This window comes from Notothenia rossii (genome assembly GCF_949606895.1).
Source record: "Notothenia rossii genome assembly, chromosome: 5".
NCBI classification, from domain to species: Eukaryota; Metazoa; Chordata; class Actinopteri; order Perciformes; family Nototheniidae; genus Notothenia; species Notothenia rossii.
The window spans coordinates 37,854,375-37,866,877 of NC_136903.1; the positions used below are offsets into that span (position 1 = coordinate 37,854,375).

The following is a 12,503-nucleotide window of genomic DNA, read 5'->3' on the forward strand; positions in this document are numbered from 1 at the left end:
TCTCCTGGGGAAAGTGAGGCGAGAACGTCTGTCAGTCATCCTAGTGGCTGCGGACCGTGTCGGGGCGCCGTGGTACTCAGAGATGACACAGATGAAGGTGGGCCAGCCCTGGGCGGTTCCCCAGTTCTGGGGGGAGATGTCTCAAGAGGCAGGTGCAATCGGGGTGTTACCCACTCTCAGCCAACCTCTCCAGGCTTGGCTCCTGAGAGGGACAGGCTGAGACAGGGTGGATTGTCTGACAGTATTATTCAGTCTATCCAGGCAGCTAGAGTTGGATCCACCACAGGCTGTTACAGGCCAAAGTGGCTGGGATTCCAGCGATGGTGTGAGGAGCAGAGAATAGAGCTAGTGAGTTAGGCTCTATTTTATCCTTCTTACAGTTACTGGTGGACAGAGGGCTTGCACATTCAACAGTGAAAGTGTATGCAGCAGCCATCTCGTCCTGCCATGAGGGATTTGGCGGCAGGTCAGCCTTTAGTCCAGTGTTTTTCAAAGTGGGGGGCTGCCAGGGGGCGCCAGGGGGGTCGCGCAAAGTTTGAGGGAAGGGGAATTTTTTTTCTTTTTTTAAAGTTACATTTTTTTTTTTAGATGTTATTAATATCTATCAATCTATGTGGCCTTAGATGGCAATATTTTAATTTTTTAATTTATTAATATTTTTGTTTTATTTTTAAAATCACATGACCGCCTTTCAAACCAATCAGAATCGAGCTGCCGCTACTGAGAGTGAAACTGAGTATCTGCTCAGCTTTTGGAGCAACTGAGAGCTAGTGAATATTTCGCTCTGCAGCTGGATGAGTGCATGGATGTAGCAAATATTGTTGTTTATATATGTGAATATAAATATGTTTATTGTTAATATTACTTTTGAATATTATATATAATATTATTAAGACATAAATAGCTTTCAAAAATGCTAAAAGTATATTATAATTGTTCATATTACTGTTCAAGATTATATAATATTATAAAGACAGAAATCACTTTAAAAATGCTTTAAAAATATGTTTACTGTTGATATTACTGTTTAATATTGTGTTAAGAATGTTTATAACAGAACACACAATGAATGTAATGAATGACAAACAAAAGATAAATACAAAAAATGTTTAGAAGAATAACTGATTTTTAAGCTGTATGATTCATTTGTCATATTTTCCATGATAATGTACTCATCATTTCAAAAAAGAATTGCAACAGGGGGGTCCCCGCCAGAGGATAATTCTATGTGGGGGTCCTTGGCATGGCAAAGTTTGGGAACCCCTGCTTTAGTCAACCACTGATGTCGCGGTTTTTACAGGGGGTCAGGAGGCTGCGCCCAGTAGTGCACACCTCCACCCCGCAGTGGGACCTGCCCCTAGTGCTCGAGGCTCTGGTCTCAGAACCATTTGAGCCTCTGCAGCTCTCCTCCCTAAAAGCACTGTCGTGGAAGACAGCATTGCTTCTTGCCTTAACGTCAGCCAAAAAAAGGGTCCGAGTTAACCACTTTGTCGGTTCACCCGAGCTGTTAACTGATTCGGGGTGACCGGAGCGGCGCGACACTCAGACCGAACCCTTCCTTTGTGCCCAAGAGCCTAAGGAGTGCGTTCAGGTCGAGGGCTATTCAGTTAGTGGGTTTTAGTCTTCCCCCCCATGGTGGGAAAAGGGAAGCTAAACTGCACCTCCTCTGCCCGGTGCGTGCGCTAGCATGTTATGTGGAGCGCACGGCTGCCCTTAGATGCACCGAACAGCTGTTTGTATGCTTCGGGGGCGGGGTGATCGGGAAATTTCTGTCCAAGAAACGCCTGGCAGGCTGGCTCTGCGAGTGCATTGCACATGCCTACGGACAGGCAGGGAGAGCCTTTCCCACAGGGATTTGTGCGCACTCCACACGAGCTGTAGCTGTGTCAACAGCCTTATTCAACGGTGTGAGTGTGGAGGATATATGCACAGCGGCGTCTTGGTCAACGCCAGGCCCCTTCATAAAGTTTTATCTCTTGGACATGTCTGGCTCTTTCTCCGCGTCTGTGCTTGCTGGGGCAACACAGGACTGGTGAGGAGGGGGGGGGGCTGTGGGTCAGTGGGCATCTGACCCCCTCCCCAGACGTAATGCGCTTTTGCTTTCCCGGGCCCTCTGAGGTCCCGGGACGGGCGAGGTGCGCACTTGCCCATTACGGGACACTCTCCCTATGATCCTTAGGGACTGGGAGGGTGGGTCCACAGTGAGCCCATACAGGACTGGGGATTCTCCCCATCTGCCTATGGGCGGAGGTCAGCAGCTGCTGACCAAGAAAGCCGGTCAGGGGCAGTAGGGTGGAATGGTGTTGGACGACAGTGCGTACATGCATCGGGGCTCCACCCACTGTACCCATAGAGTCCAGTAGAGGGCGGAGCCTGTGAGTGGTATAACGTTGGGTTACGTATTGTAACCCAACATTTTTATATTAGCACAGGCGAAGCCCTCTACATTCAGGTAGGCCCGCCCTAGGCCGGCTACGTCTATAGAAGTCTCAGTAGGTGAATGCTTGCATAGAGGGTAGTACCCATAGAGTCCAGTAGAGGGCTTCGCCTGTACTAATATAACAAGGGTTACAATACGTAACCCAACGTTACATACCAGTTGAATAAAGATGGACACTCGGAATGAGAGAAGTAGTCCGCGTTGTCTGTTTATGTAGACAATTATATGTCCATAGAACAGAACATTACAGATAGATCAATAGATAGATAGATAGATAGATAGAGAGAGATAGAGAGATTTGTACCTAAACAAAAGTCTAAAACCAAGCGATATTTTATCCTTCATGCTATCTGCACAAACTATGTCATATGACAAGCTGAGAGTTCACAGGTTCTATTGGTATAAGTTTCATCCCTGTGCGATCAAAAATCACTGTTCTGTATGATAAATAAAAGAACATTGTACCTTGAAAATCAATAGCGGGTAAATGTGACCCGACCCAATGCTGCAGTTTGTCATGAAAAACGATGGTTGCTAACAAGTGACTAAATAAACTAGTTAATGTCATCACATGAGTCAGTCTTTGGCTCGGTGGTAGTGAAGCGTAGCCACGCCACTGTGATGTAGTTTGTTTTTAGCATAACGTTCGCTTTTCACAACTGGCGATTGCATTTACGCTTAAAAAAAATCTGAAAATGGCGTTAATATGTGGAGAATATCCTGCTTATTTAAGGCAAAGTAGCTAGGAACTAAATCCTTAAAATAAATGTAGTGGTGAATTAGAGCATTACATTTAAATAGTAGTTAAGCAAAAGTACCTCAATATTTTACTGGATTACTAAATGAGCGTAGTTACTTTCAACCATTAGGTGTGTGTGTGCGTAGTGATATCACGTGTGGTACTGACTCATTTCCATATATTCAGGTGTCAACCCAGCAAATGGTTCCAGGAAGTGATCCGTTTCATATCTCTGCAGCCTCTTCTTCCTCTCTTCTTCTTGAAAGGTTCCTTGCTTTGACCGAATGTAGCGAATCAACTTCTTCAGCTTGCTGAGGAACACACAAACACCCACCCACCCACCCACACACACACACACACACACACACACACACACACACACACACACACACACACACACACACACACACACACACACAAAAGCATACACACACAAACCAATACAAACAGATGTAAATACACTAGCATGAACACAATTATCTTGTATGTTTGATATGTTATTCTTTGAAGCTTCATAAGAGGTGTATTTCAATTCAAACACTTTTCTTACTACTCTGTCATGTTGTGCAGCGTAAACCCTTATTGAGTGCATGAATTTTAACCATGTAGTGTTGTCTCAAATTACACATGGCAGCTGTGCCCTCAGCAGAATTGACGATCGCCGCTGTTAGCTAGCTAGCTAGCTAGCAAATCAATACAGACAGCTCAATTAACCCTATACAGTTTATAGGGGCTTCTTGTCCTTACTATGGTGGCATGTAAATTAAATAGTGACAAACCACACCTGTAGGCTATAACCTTTATTTGTATAGTGCTGTGTTTACTGGAGCAACCTTAATCGCTAAAACTGTAACATAGCCAATGTTACACACTCAACTATTTGAATGTTATGTGTTAAAGGCCATGTAATGCATCTAACACAGGTGTTTTTTAACATGTAGTTTAGATATCACCAGAATAAAAATAAATAAAAATGTTTAAAGTTTGGTCATAATTAAATGACATATACGTTAAAAACCGATGTTGGTTCCGAAGTTTGCCGAGTACGCCCCCGATCACTCCCGAACGAGCGGTGACGTCACACGTGGCAAATATTGCCATTTGATCAAATCAGTCCAAATGGCAAGCAACGCGACAACCTCAGACAGCGACAGCGACAGCGATCATTCAAGCTCAGATTCGGTGGGTTATCTGGATTCAGTTTCAGAAGTAGAGAGTGAACCGGCTAGCCTTTCACTTCAAGGCATCTTGCCTTATCAGTACGAGCCTCCTGCCCGGCAATCGAACAACGAGGCAGAAACTTGTGAAAGAGAAGCGGATTCCGCAGCCGGCAAGACTCGAGTCGGCAATACTGAATGATAAATTCTGTTTTATTTAATTTGACCTGCACTAAATGTCGATCTTAATTTGTCATCTGTTCCTCACACGTCCGGCAGATATTGTTTTTTTTTAATGTTATGTACAATATTCAGGTGTACATGTCAATGCTGTGAAAGCATGCCCACTGCAGATGAATGTGTATGCTGCAGAGAGATCTGGCAGGTGATGGAACAAATAGACAGTTTGCAACCTACTGACCAGATAGCAGAGTCCTGCATCGGGTCGGGTATATGCGGGTACCCGACGGGTAACCCGCAAAAAAGGTGATTTGCGGGTGGTATTTTTTCAAACGCTTTTTTCCGGGTTCGCTTCTGGGTAAAACAAAGATGATGCGGGTCGGGTTGCGGGTGTTGCATAATAAATATATTTAAACAATAATAATTTAGTTTAATGTTTAAATCCTCAGACCTCTCCTCCGCGGGACCGAGCATAATCATAACCTCTGCAGTGCATCTATCTGCTGCTGAGCGCACCACATTCTGAATGGCTGAGGTGAAGCTCTCTAGCGGAGAATACAGCATTTTCAATGACTCTTCCTCAAGAGCGAAATCCAACGTCTGGGAGGCTTTTGGTGTCATCCTAGATGGAGAAAATAACCAACATCCCAGGCTTTTTGAGCCAAATATGCAACTGCGTGTGTTAATAATTGCACGTTTTCACTGCTTATATATATGCGGGTTCGGGTCGGGTTGCGGATCTTGTGCCGGCGGGTCGGGTCGGGTTGCGGAACTAATTGGCAATATGTGCGGGTAGCGGGGCGGGTTCGGTATTGCACGTCACGGGTGCGGGGCGGGAGCGGGTCTTGAAAATCAGACCCGTGTAGGACTCTGTCGGATAGAAGACGCCGACGAGAAACCAAGGTGCATTATTTGCCACCCAGGCTTTAGAGAAGGCTGTCTCAGTGTTTGGACACTGAAAATAGCGTATCTTCAATACAAACAACAACACAGAGCAGTTGATGGCCCACTACACCAGTAAGTAAATATTGATTGACCCAACTGCCTATTGCAGCTTTGCTTTCATATAATACTTTTAGTCGCTACAGATATGGTACACTTTTAAAGATAACATTAAACTCTTTCAAGCAGTCAAAAACAGCTTGGCTTTTATTTTTTCTGTGTATGCAAGTTCAATATATGCTTGGGAAAAGAAACAACTACACATGTGAGGAAATATATAAGAGCCCTATGATTCTGTCAAGCAGTCATGTACAACCTCATATTTATTTTGTACAAGTAAAATACAAATATCATGTTATAAGCCAATTTGTAACCATTGCTACATAATAGTACTACATAACATTTTATTTTTCTCCAAATATATTTATAATCTGTATACTTTTTTTTCATGAGGAAGTATCGATATACAGCTTATCGACAGTTTGTACGTTGGTGCTGGGGTGTACTCGCCCCAAAAATCAGAGTCCCGCTGCCTGCATGTGCTGTAACCGAGATACGGAAGACTTACCCTGAACCGGGAGGCCGCTATCAGGGATTTCAATGGCCAAATCTGTAATTTGACATAAGTCATGCAGCTGAACTGGTTAAAATGGTTTCGCATGATGTAAATAATTTACAAAGTACATCATTTAGAATATTATTTTTCCAAAGAAACATGTAAATATAACAACATTTTCCAAATCACAAGTTTGTAAGATTGTATTAATTTACTGTTTGATAAATAAAAAAGGGTTCTTTTGTTAATTTTTCAATTGTAACATTTGATCTTTATTGCAGTGTACATTAGTCTATTTTGGTATATGTGCGAGCCCACAAATAATTAAAAGTGGTAAAAATAATAAAGATATTCAGACGTAATTCATTTTTGGCCTTACTTATTTCACTTCAACTTTTATATATTTCAGTCACTAGGCAAGTTCACTGTACTCTGGTGACATTTAGCTCAAGCTGGCATAACACCTGTAGTAACTTAATTCTGACCCGAGTTTTGTGCACAATCTTCCAGCACCCATGATCAATGTTTATAGCAATCAGGAAACATTCACAGCTCACAACTACACATCGCTTCCCCATCATGAATTGTTAGATAAAAAAAGTTTAGCGAGGTCCGATTACACATATGTTGAGCGGAAATAGCGGAAGGATACAAAACAAACAATCCAGACGAGGCTGGTGTTTGCCACGTGTGACGTCACACAGCTGGGTTAATGGCTGGCAAGCTTTTCGCTACCGGAGCGGAATAACACGGGAAAGTGGCACACATTTCATGTTATTTGGGGGGTATTTATGGAAAGAATCATTGATGTTGATATGTCAAATGAAACAGTGGAAAGTGATGAAGCGATTTATTAACACAGAATAATGTTTATTTGGGACATTTCATGGACTTTAACCATCCGGGTACTCATTGAGCACATATTGTGCATTGGAACAACAGTGTAACAATCATTAATTTTTTCTGTAGTAATGGTAAATTACTCCAAACGTGTATGAAATGTTTATCATGTGGTTTTTTTTTAACTGACATGGTGGTTTCTGTTTACCAGCTTATTACAACAACAGAGCACATCTTTGAAATACAGAGAATTGTTTATAATCATTAACAAACAATTTAAAGTGATGCATACTTACGGTACTCCAATCTCAAAAAGGTTGTTCTGAATAAGCTGCTTTCCCAACATGGTGATACTCAGCTGGATACACAGCTCCATCAGACAGCCTCCATGAGCACACTGCAACACAAAGCAACACTAAAGTCCAACACAGCAAAAAGGCATTTTAACAACAGGCCTAAAGCAAAATGACAACATGTATGTAATGGCTTAAACAGAGCCGTGGCATAGGCAGTATAGGCGAATGTTAAGGGTGTATCCATCCATGGGGGGTGCTTAAAATAGGGGGGGGGGGGGGAGAAAAAAGGTTGTATATAATTAATTAATACTATTCATATTAAATCAATGGTGGCTGGCCCATAGAGGGCGATAGGGCGCCAGCCTCCCTAAACCACACACAAAAACATTATTATTAATAATAATACTAATTAATTATGTAAATTGTCAATATTTGAGTCTTTAAAATATGAAGTGCACCCAGAAATAAGAGTAAAATGTGTTTTTTAAATAATTTGCGCAAAATATATGCTTTTCCTATACACTGTATATGACTGAAGTTCAGTTCTGGGGCGATGGACAAAATCGCCCCACGGAGACGGGTCTCTGTAGCAGGTTAGCCAATTGCTAATTCAAAGTATATATGTATATATGTTTGTATATATGTCATAAAATGTAGCCAAGCAGCGTGCTCAAAACTAATACTAATTGTATCGCCCCAAGTAAGCAACTGCTACGCAGCTGGACGACGGCCACAGGATTGTGGTGAGGAAACACAATGAGGAGGCGGATAATGACGTTTTGTTGGGCTTTTGAGATGGATTTGTGTGGGCATGACGAGACTAACTCTTCAGTTAACCCTGGCCTTTTCAGGGGATTGGTGGATTTTGTTTCCTCCCTGCACACTGTGCTGGCAACACACTCTCACTCCATAATCGTCCAGGAGCGACGCTTGGTCAGGGTCCCGTGGCGTGCACTTGTGATGCTCCTAGGCTCCTTCAGCTTCATAAAGGGACGCAAATAGCTTTCAACTGATTGCAATGTATTCCCATCTGCGGCGGGATTTGACGCTCATGGAAGCACGGCATTCGTTTGTGTCGGCTGCCCTTAAAGGCAATGTGAGCGTCCATTCCCATTGGATAACGGAGAATTGTACACCCGGATGTAAGTATTCCCCTTACTGTCGATTGATTTTACAGTGATATCTGCACTACTCATCGACTAAAGAACACCAGATTATCCTTGTTAATTACACAACATCGATTGGATTAAATTGTGTGCAATGCTTTTGTATTTTTCCCCTTTGATTCGGAGAAACAAATATTTTTTCGGAGTAAAGGATGGCAGAAGACACTAAGCTGCCCAGAATCCCCAGCTATGGTTTAGGACTACATCCATCTCTGTTTGACAAGCCCCGTGAGTAGCTCTCAAGCTCTGTGATTGGTTGACCTCCAACTGCATTCCATCCATTCCAATGGCTGGCGTCTATGTCACGTGATCTTCAAATGTATCCCTGCAGAAGAAAAAAAACATGGCCGAACTTTTTATTCTCGGTGGAAAATGCCTATTTTAAAGTTAGTTTGGCCATTAAAATGCGTTTTGATGTCATTTGATGCGAGAAATATGAGTTGTTATTTCAGATTATGTGTGCAGTGGATGTACATGATCTTTAGTTTGCTAGTTATTACGAAGATTACTTCAGGAAATTGTGTCCATACAACGTTTTCATTGTTACCAAGGTGGTTGCTAGGGACGCTGCTATCGATATTATTTCTGTTATGTTGTGTAACTGTTTAATGGTGTTATCTTTATTGCTACCCCCTTCCCCGTCAATTTATAGTGTTGGTCCACAGCGCAAACGTATTTGTTTAACAAAATCCGCATCTAAAATTGTGGCATATATACGTTATTTTCCCCTGTGCAATTCCAGTCTCACATCTCACATCACATCGTCATTAACAAATACCGGAAACAGACCAAAAACATTTTAAAAAAATTAAATAATACTTTATTCCGAGTGTGCTTGCTCTTCTCTTTGAAAGTCATCACATAACGGCATTGTAATACACGGTTCAGCTGCATTAAATATTACATATCTGCCATAGTTCTCTATTTATAGAGCCCTGATGAGAAGACTTCTAGACAAACATGAGGAACTGCCGCCAACACTGAAAATGTGACGTGGATCATAAATATATCAGCAAGTAAACAACATCTTACATTTCTTTTCACACAATAAGTCTCCTGGCAGCATCAACACTAATTCGGCTGACTTTTATATTTGATCCAATTGGTAGATAGGCTGTATTTACACAATAAAATGTGCACAGCTGATATAAAGGGACACCTAGTGGTTAAAGCATGTTATTGAATTTCATTATTTTTATTATTAGATATTAATAGGATCCCTATAAATTATATTCATTACTCGTTATTCTCTACTATTACTTAATTAAAGACTGTATATAATGACTATTTTGCACATCCCTTTCAAGATTTCAAGATTTTCTAAGGTTTATTGACATATCATATACACAAACGGTGTAGTTATACAATGAATGAAAAACTTGGGTCGCAGGTTCCTAAATAGTGCATTACAAGACATCTATCAATATTTGTGCATACCTCCAGCAATGTTAACTATGTTGAAGCACTTATTTTAACTGATATTATAAATAATGTATTATACTCTTATAAGATGTATGTATATATTTCATCTGGGGGTGAACAATCAATAAATAAAGAACACAGAATTATTAAATATAAAACACAGAATTTGTGTGATTATACTAAATGATTTACAAATAAACACCACTGCATATTTACAACTGTTACACATGCTGATGTAACGCAAATGTTTCCAACTTGGGATCAATAAAGTATATCTTATCTTAAGATGATCGATGGCTACTGTCATATTTGCAAAATTTCCCTCTGAACCTTGACAAGTGCATGTTTCAGGCTTATCAATTAACAACAGGAGGGGTCACAGACATAAGACCAGCTGTTAAATAAAGCTCTTCTGACCTTAGCTGGCATGTGGGTATATATATTAATGCTGCCCATTATGGGCACAAGCTATTTTCACTCATTTATTAATTATATTTTTTTAATTTGAGTGTTTCCTATCCCCACAGTTTAATACTGGGAACTTCTTATTATGGGGAATATGAAAACGTCTTTTAAAACTACAACTCCCAGTAGAGACGTGCCATAGATAGAGAACATGTTGCAAAACACAATAGCCAGCATGTGTAGTTATGGGGACGGGGTGGGGGAGGGGGGGTCGGGGTGGACCCGTTCAAATCCAGTTTTGGATAGTCTGCCGTGGTTCCATCTCATTTCAAGTGCTGTTCGACGCTCGGGGTAACCCTCTGAGCACACTCTCCAATCACAGAGCTTGAGGACTATCACGGGGTTTGTCAAGCGAAGCGGAGAGAATACTTACTTCCGGGTGTAATATTCTCTAAAGCAAATGAGCTGATCTGACCCTCGGTCCTGACGGACTCCAACTTGTGTTTATTAATCAAACAAATAAATAAACACAAGGATAATTATGTGTTATTGTTGAGTAAATGGAGAATTGCACAGGGGAAAATAACGTATCTATGGCACAATTTTAGATGCGGATTTTGTTAAAGTAATACGTTTGCGCTATGGACCAACACTATACATTGACGGGGAAGGGGGTAGCAATAAAGATAACACCATTAAACAGTTACACAACATAACAGAAATAATATCGATAGCAGCGTCCCTAGCAACCACCTTGGTAACAATGAAAACGTTGTATGGACACAATTTCCTGAAGTAATCTTCATAATAACTGGCAAACTAAAGATCATGTACATCCACTGCACACATAATCTGAAATAACAACTCATATTTCTCGCATCAAATGACATCAAAACGCATTTTAATGGCCAAGCTACCTTTAAAATAGGCATTTTCCACCGAGAATAAAACTAAGTTCGGCCATGGTTTTTTTTTCTGCAGGGAGAAATTTGAAGATCACGTGACATAGACGCCAGCCATTGGAATGAATGGAATGCAGTTTGAGGTCAACCAATCACAGAGCTTGAGAACTAATCATGGGGCTTGTCAAACAGAGCACATGGTGTAGTCCTAAACGATAGCTGGGTATTCTGGGTAGTGTAGTGTCTTCTGCCAACCTTTACTCCGGAAAAATATTTGTTTCTCCGAATCGAAGGGGAAAAATACAAAAGCATTGCACACAATTTAAACCAATCACTGTTGTGTAATTAACAAGGACAATCTGGTGTTTTTTAGTCGATGAGTAGTGCAGATATCACTCTAAAATCAATCGACAGTAAGGGGAATATTTACTTCCGGGTGTACAATTTGCCGTTATCCAATGGGAATGGACGCTCACAATGCCTTTAAGGGCAGCCGACACAAACGAATGCCGTGCTTCCATGAGCGTCAAATCCCGCCGCAGATGGGAATACATTGCAATCAGATGAAAGCTATTTGCGTCCCTTTATGAAGCTGAAGGAGCCTAGGAGCGTCACAACTGCACGCCACGGGACCCTGACTAAGCGTCGCTCCTGGACGATTATGGAGTGAGAGTGTGTTGGTGCTGGAGGAGCACCTGAAGACCACCACCGTTTTTAAAGGCACGTCAAAGACGTACACCACATTGATTTTAAGAATAAGAATAATAATTATTAGTTACATCTTCAGCTTTTTGCATTACTGTTGATTATACCGTTGTTCTGTAATATATGTATATATATATATACATACATATGCATCTATTAAATATATCATACATATATATTTCCATACATATATAAATATATATGTATGCAAGTATTGCCAATGCCATTGTTTTCAAGTTTTTGTACATAGTCCTCAGTCTCAAATGCTTAAGGGGGATAGAATAATCTCTAGGTAAATATCAGAGGGTTGGGTAAGGGACCCTTGGACCTAAATCAGACAGCGCAAGATATGTAACCCGCTCTATCGAAATCAGTCGGAAGTCGCAACGACTCATTTCAAAATAAACGTGGACTTGGGTGTTTTGTTTGATTTTAAATAAACAAAGTCTTGGCTTTCAGAATATGAAACTTTTATTTCCAAAATCACACGATAAATACATTTTTGAAGATTGTAAAGGGAAGATGTATACAACTCAAAATGTGTCTTCGGGTCAATGCGACTGATTTTGATGGAGCAGGTCACATATGGTTATTTTTCTAAGAAATTGGACTAGGATTTGAGAAGCCATCAAGATGATCATATTTAGATAAAGCCCTTTACCAAGTTAAGGATTAATATAAAGAGAGAAACACCTTGCTCAATAAATGATGGTGGCATTCAATGAGAATACGTCTCAGTGCTTGCTTGTATTG

At 41.0% G+C, this 12,503-nt stretch overlaps 1 protein-coding gene across 3 annotated transcripts in view; it reads right to left on the reverse strand.

Moving 5' to 3' along the window:
• The window catches only part of LOC307040629 (anoctamin-1-like), a 72,512-nt gene that overhangs the window by 11,611 nt on the left and 48,398 nt on the right, over positions 1-12,503 (reverse strand). For all 3 annotated transcript variants that reach the window (XM_079683654.1, XM_079683653.1, XM_079683655.1), the window contains 2 exons: positions 7,151-7,251; positions 3,348-3,490 (listed from right to left, as the gene is read on the reverse strand). In XM_079683654.1, the coding sequence (XP_079539780.1) occupies positions 3,348-3,490; positions 7,151-7,251 (244 nt within the window). The remainder of the gene's footprint in view (positions 1-3,347; positions 3,491-7,150; positions 7,252-12,503) is intronic.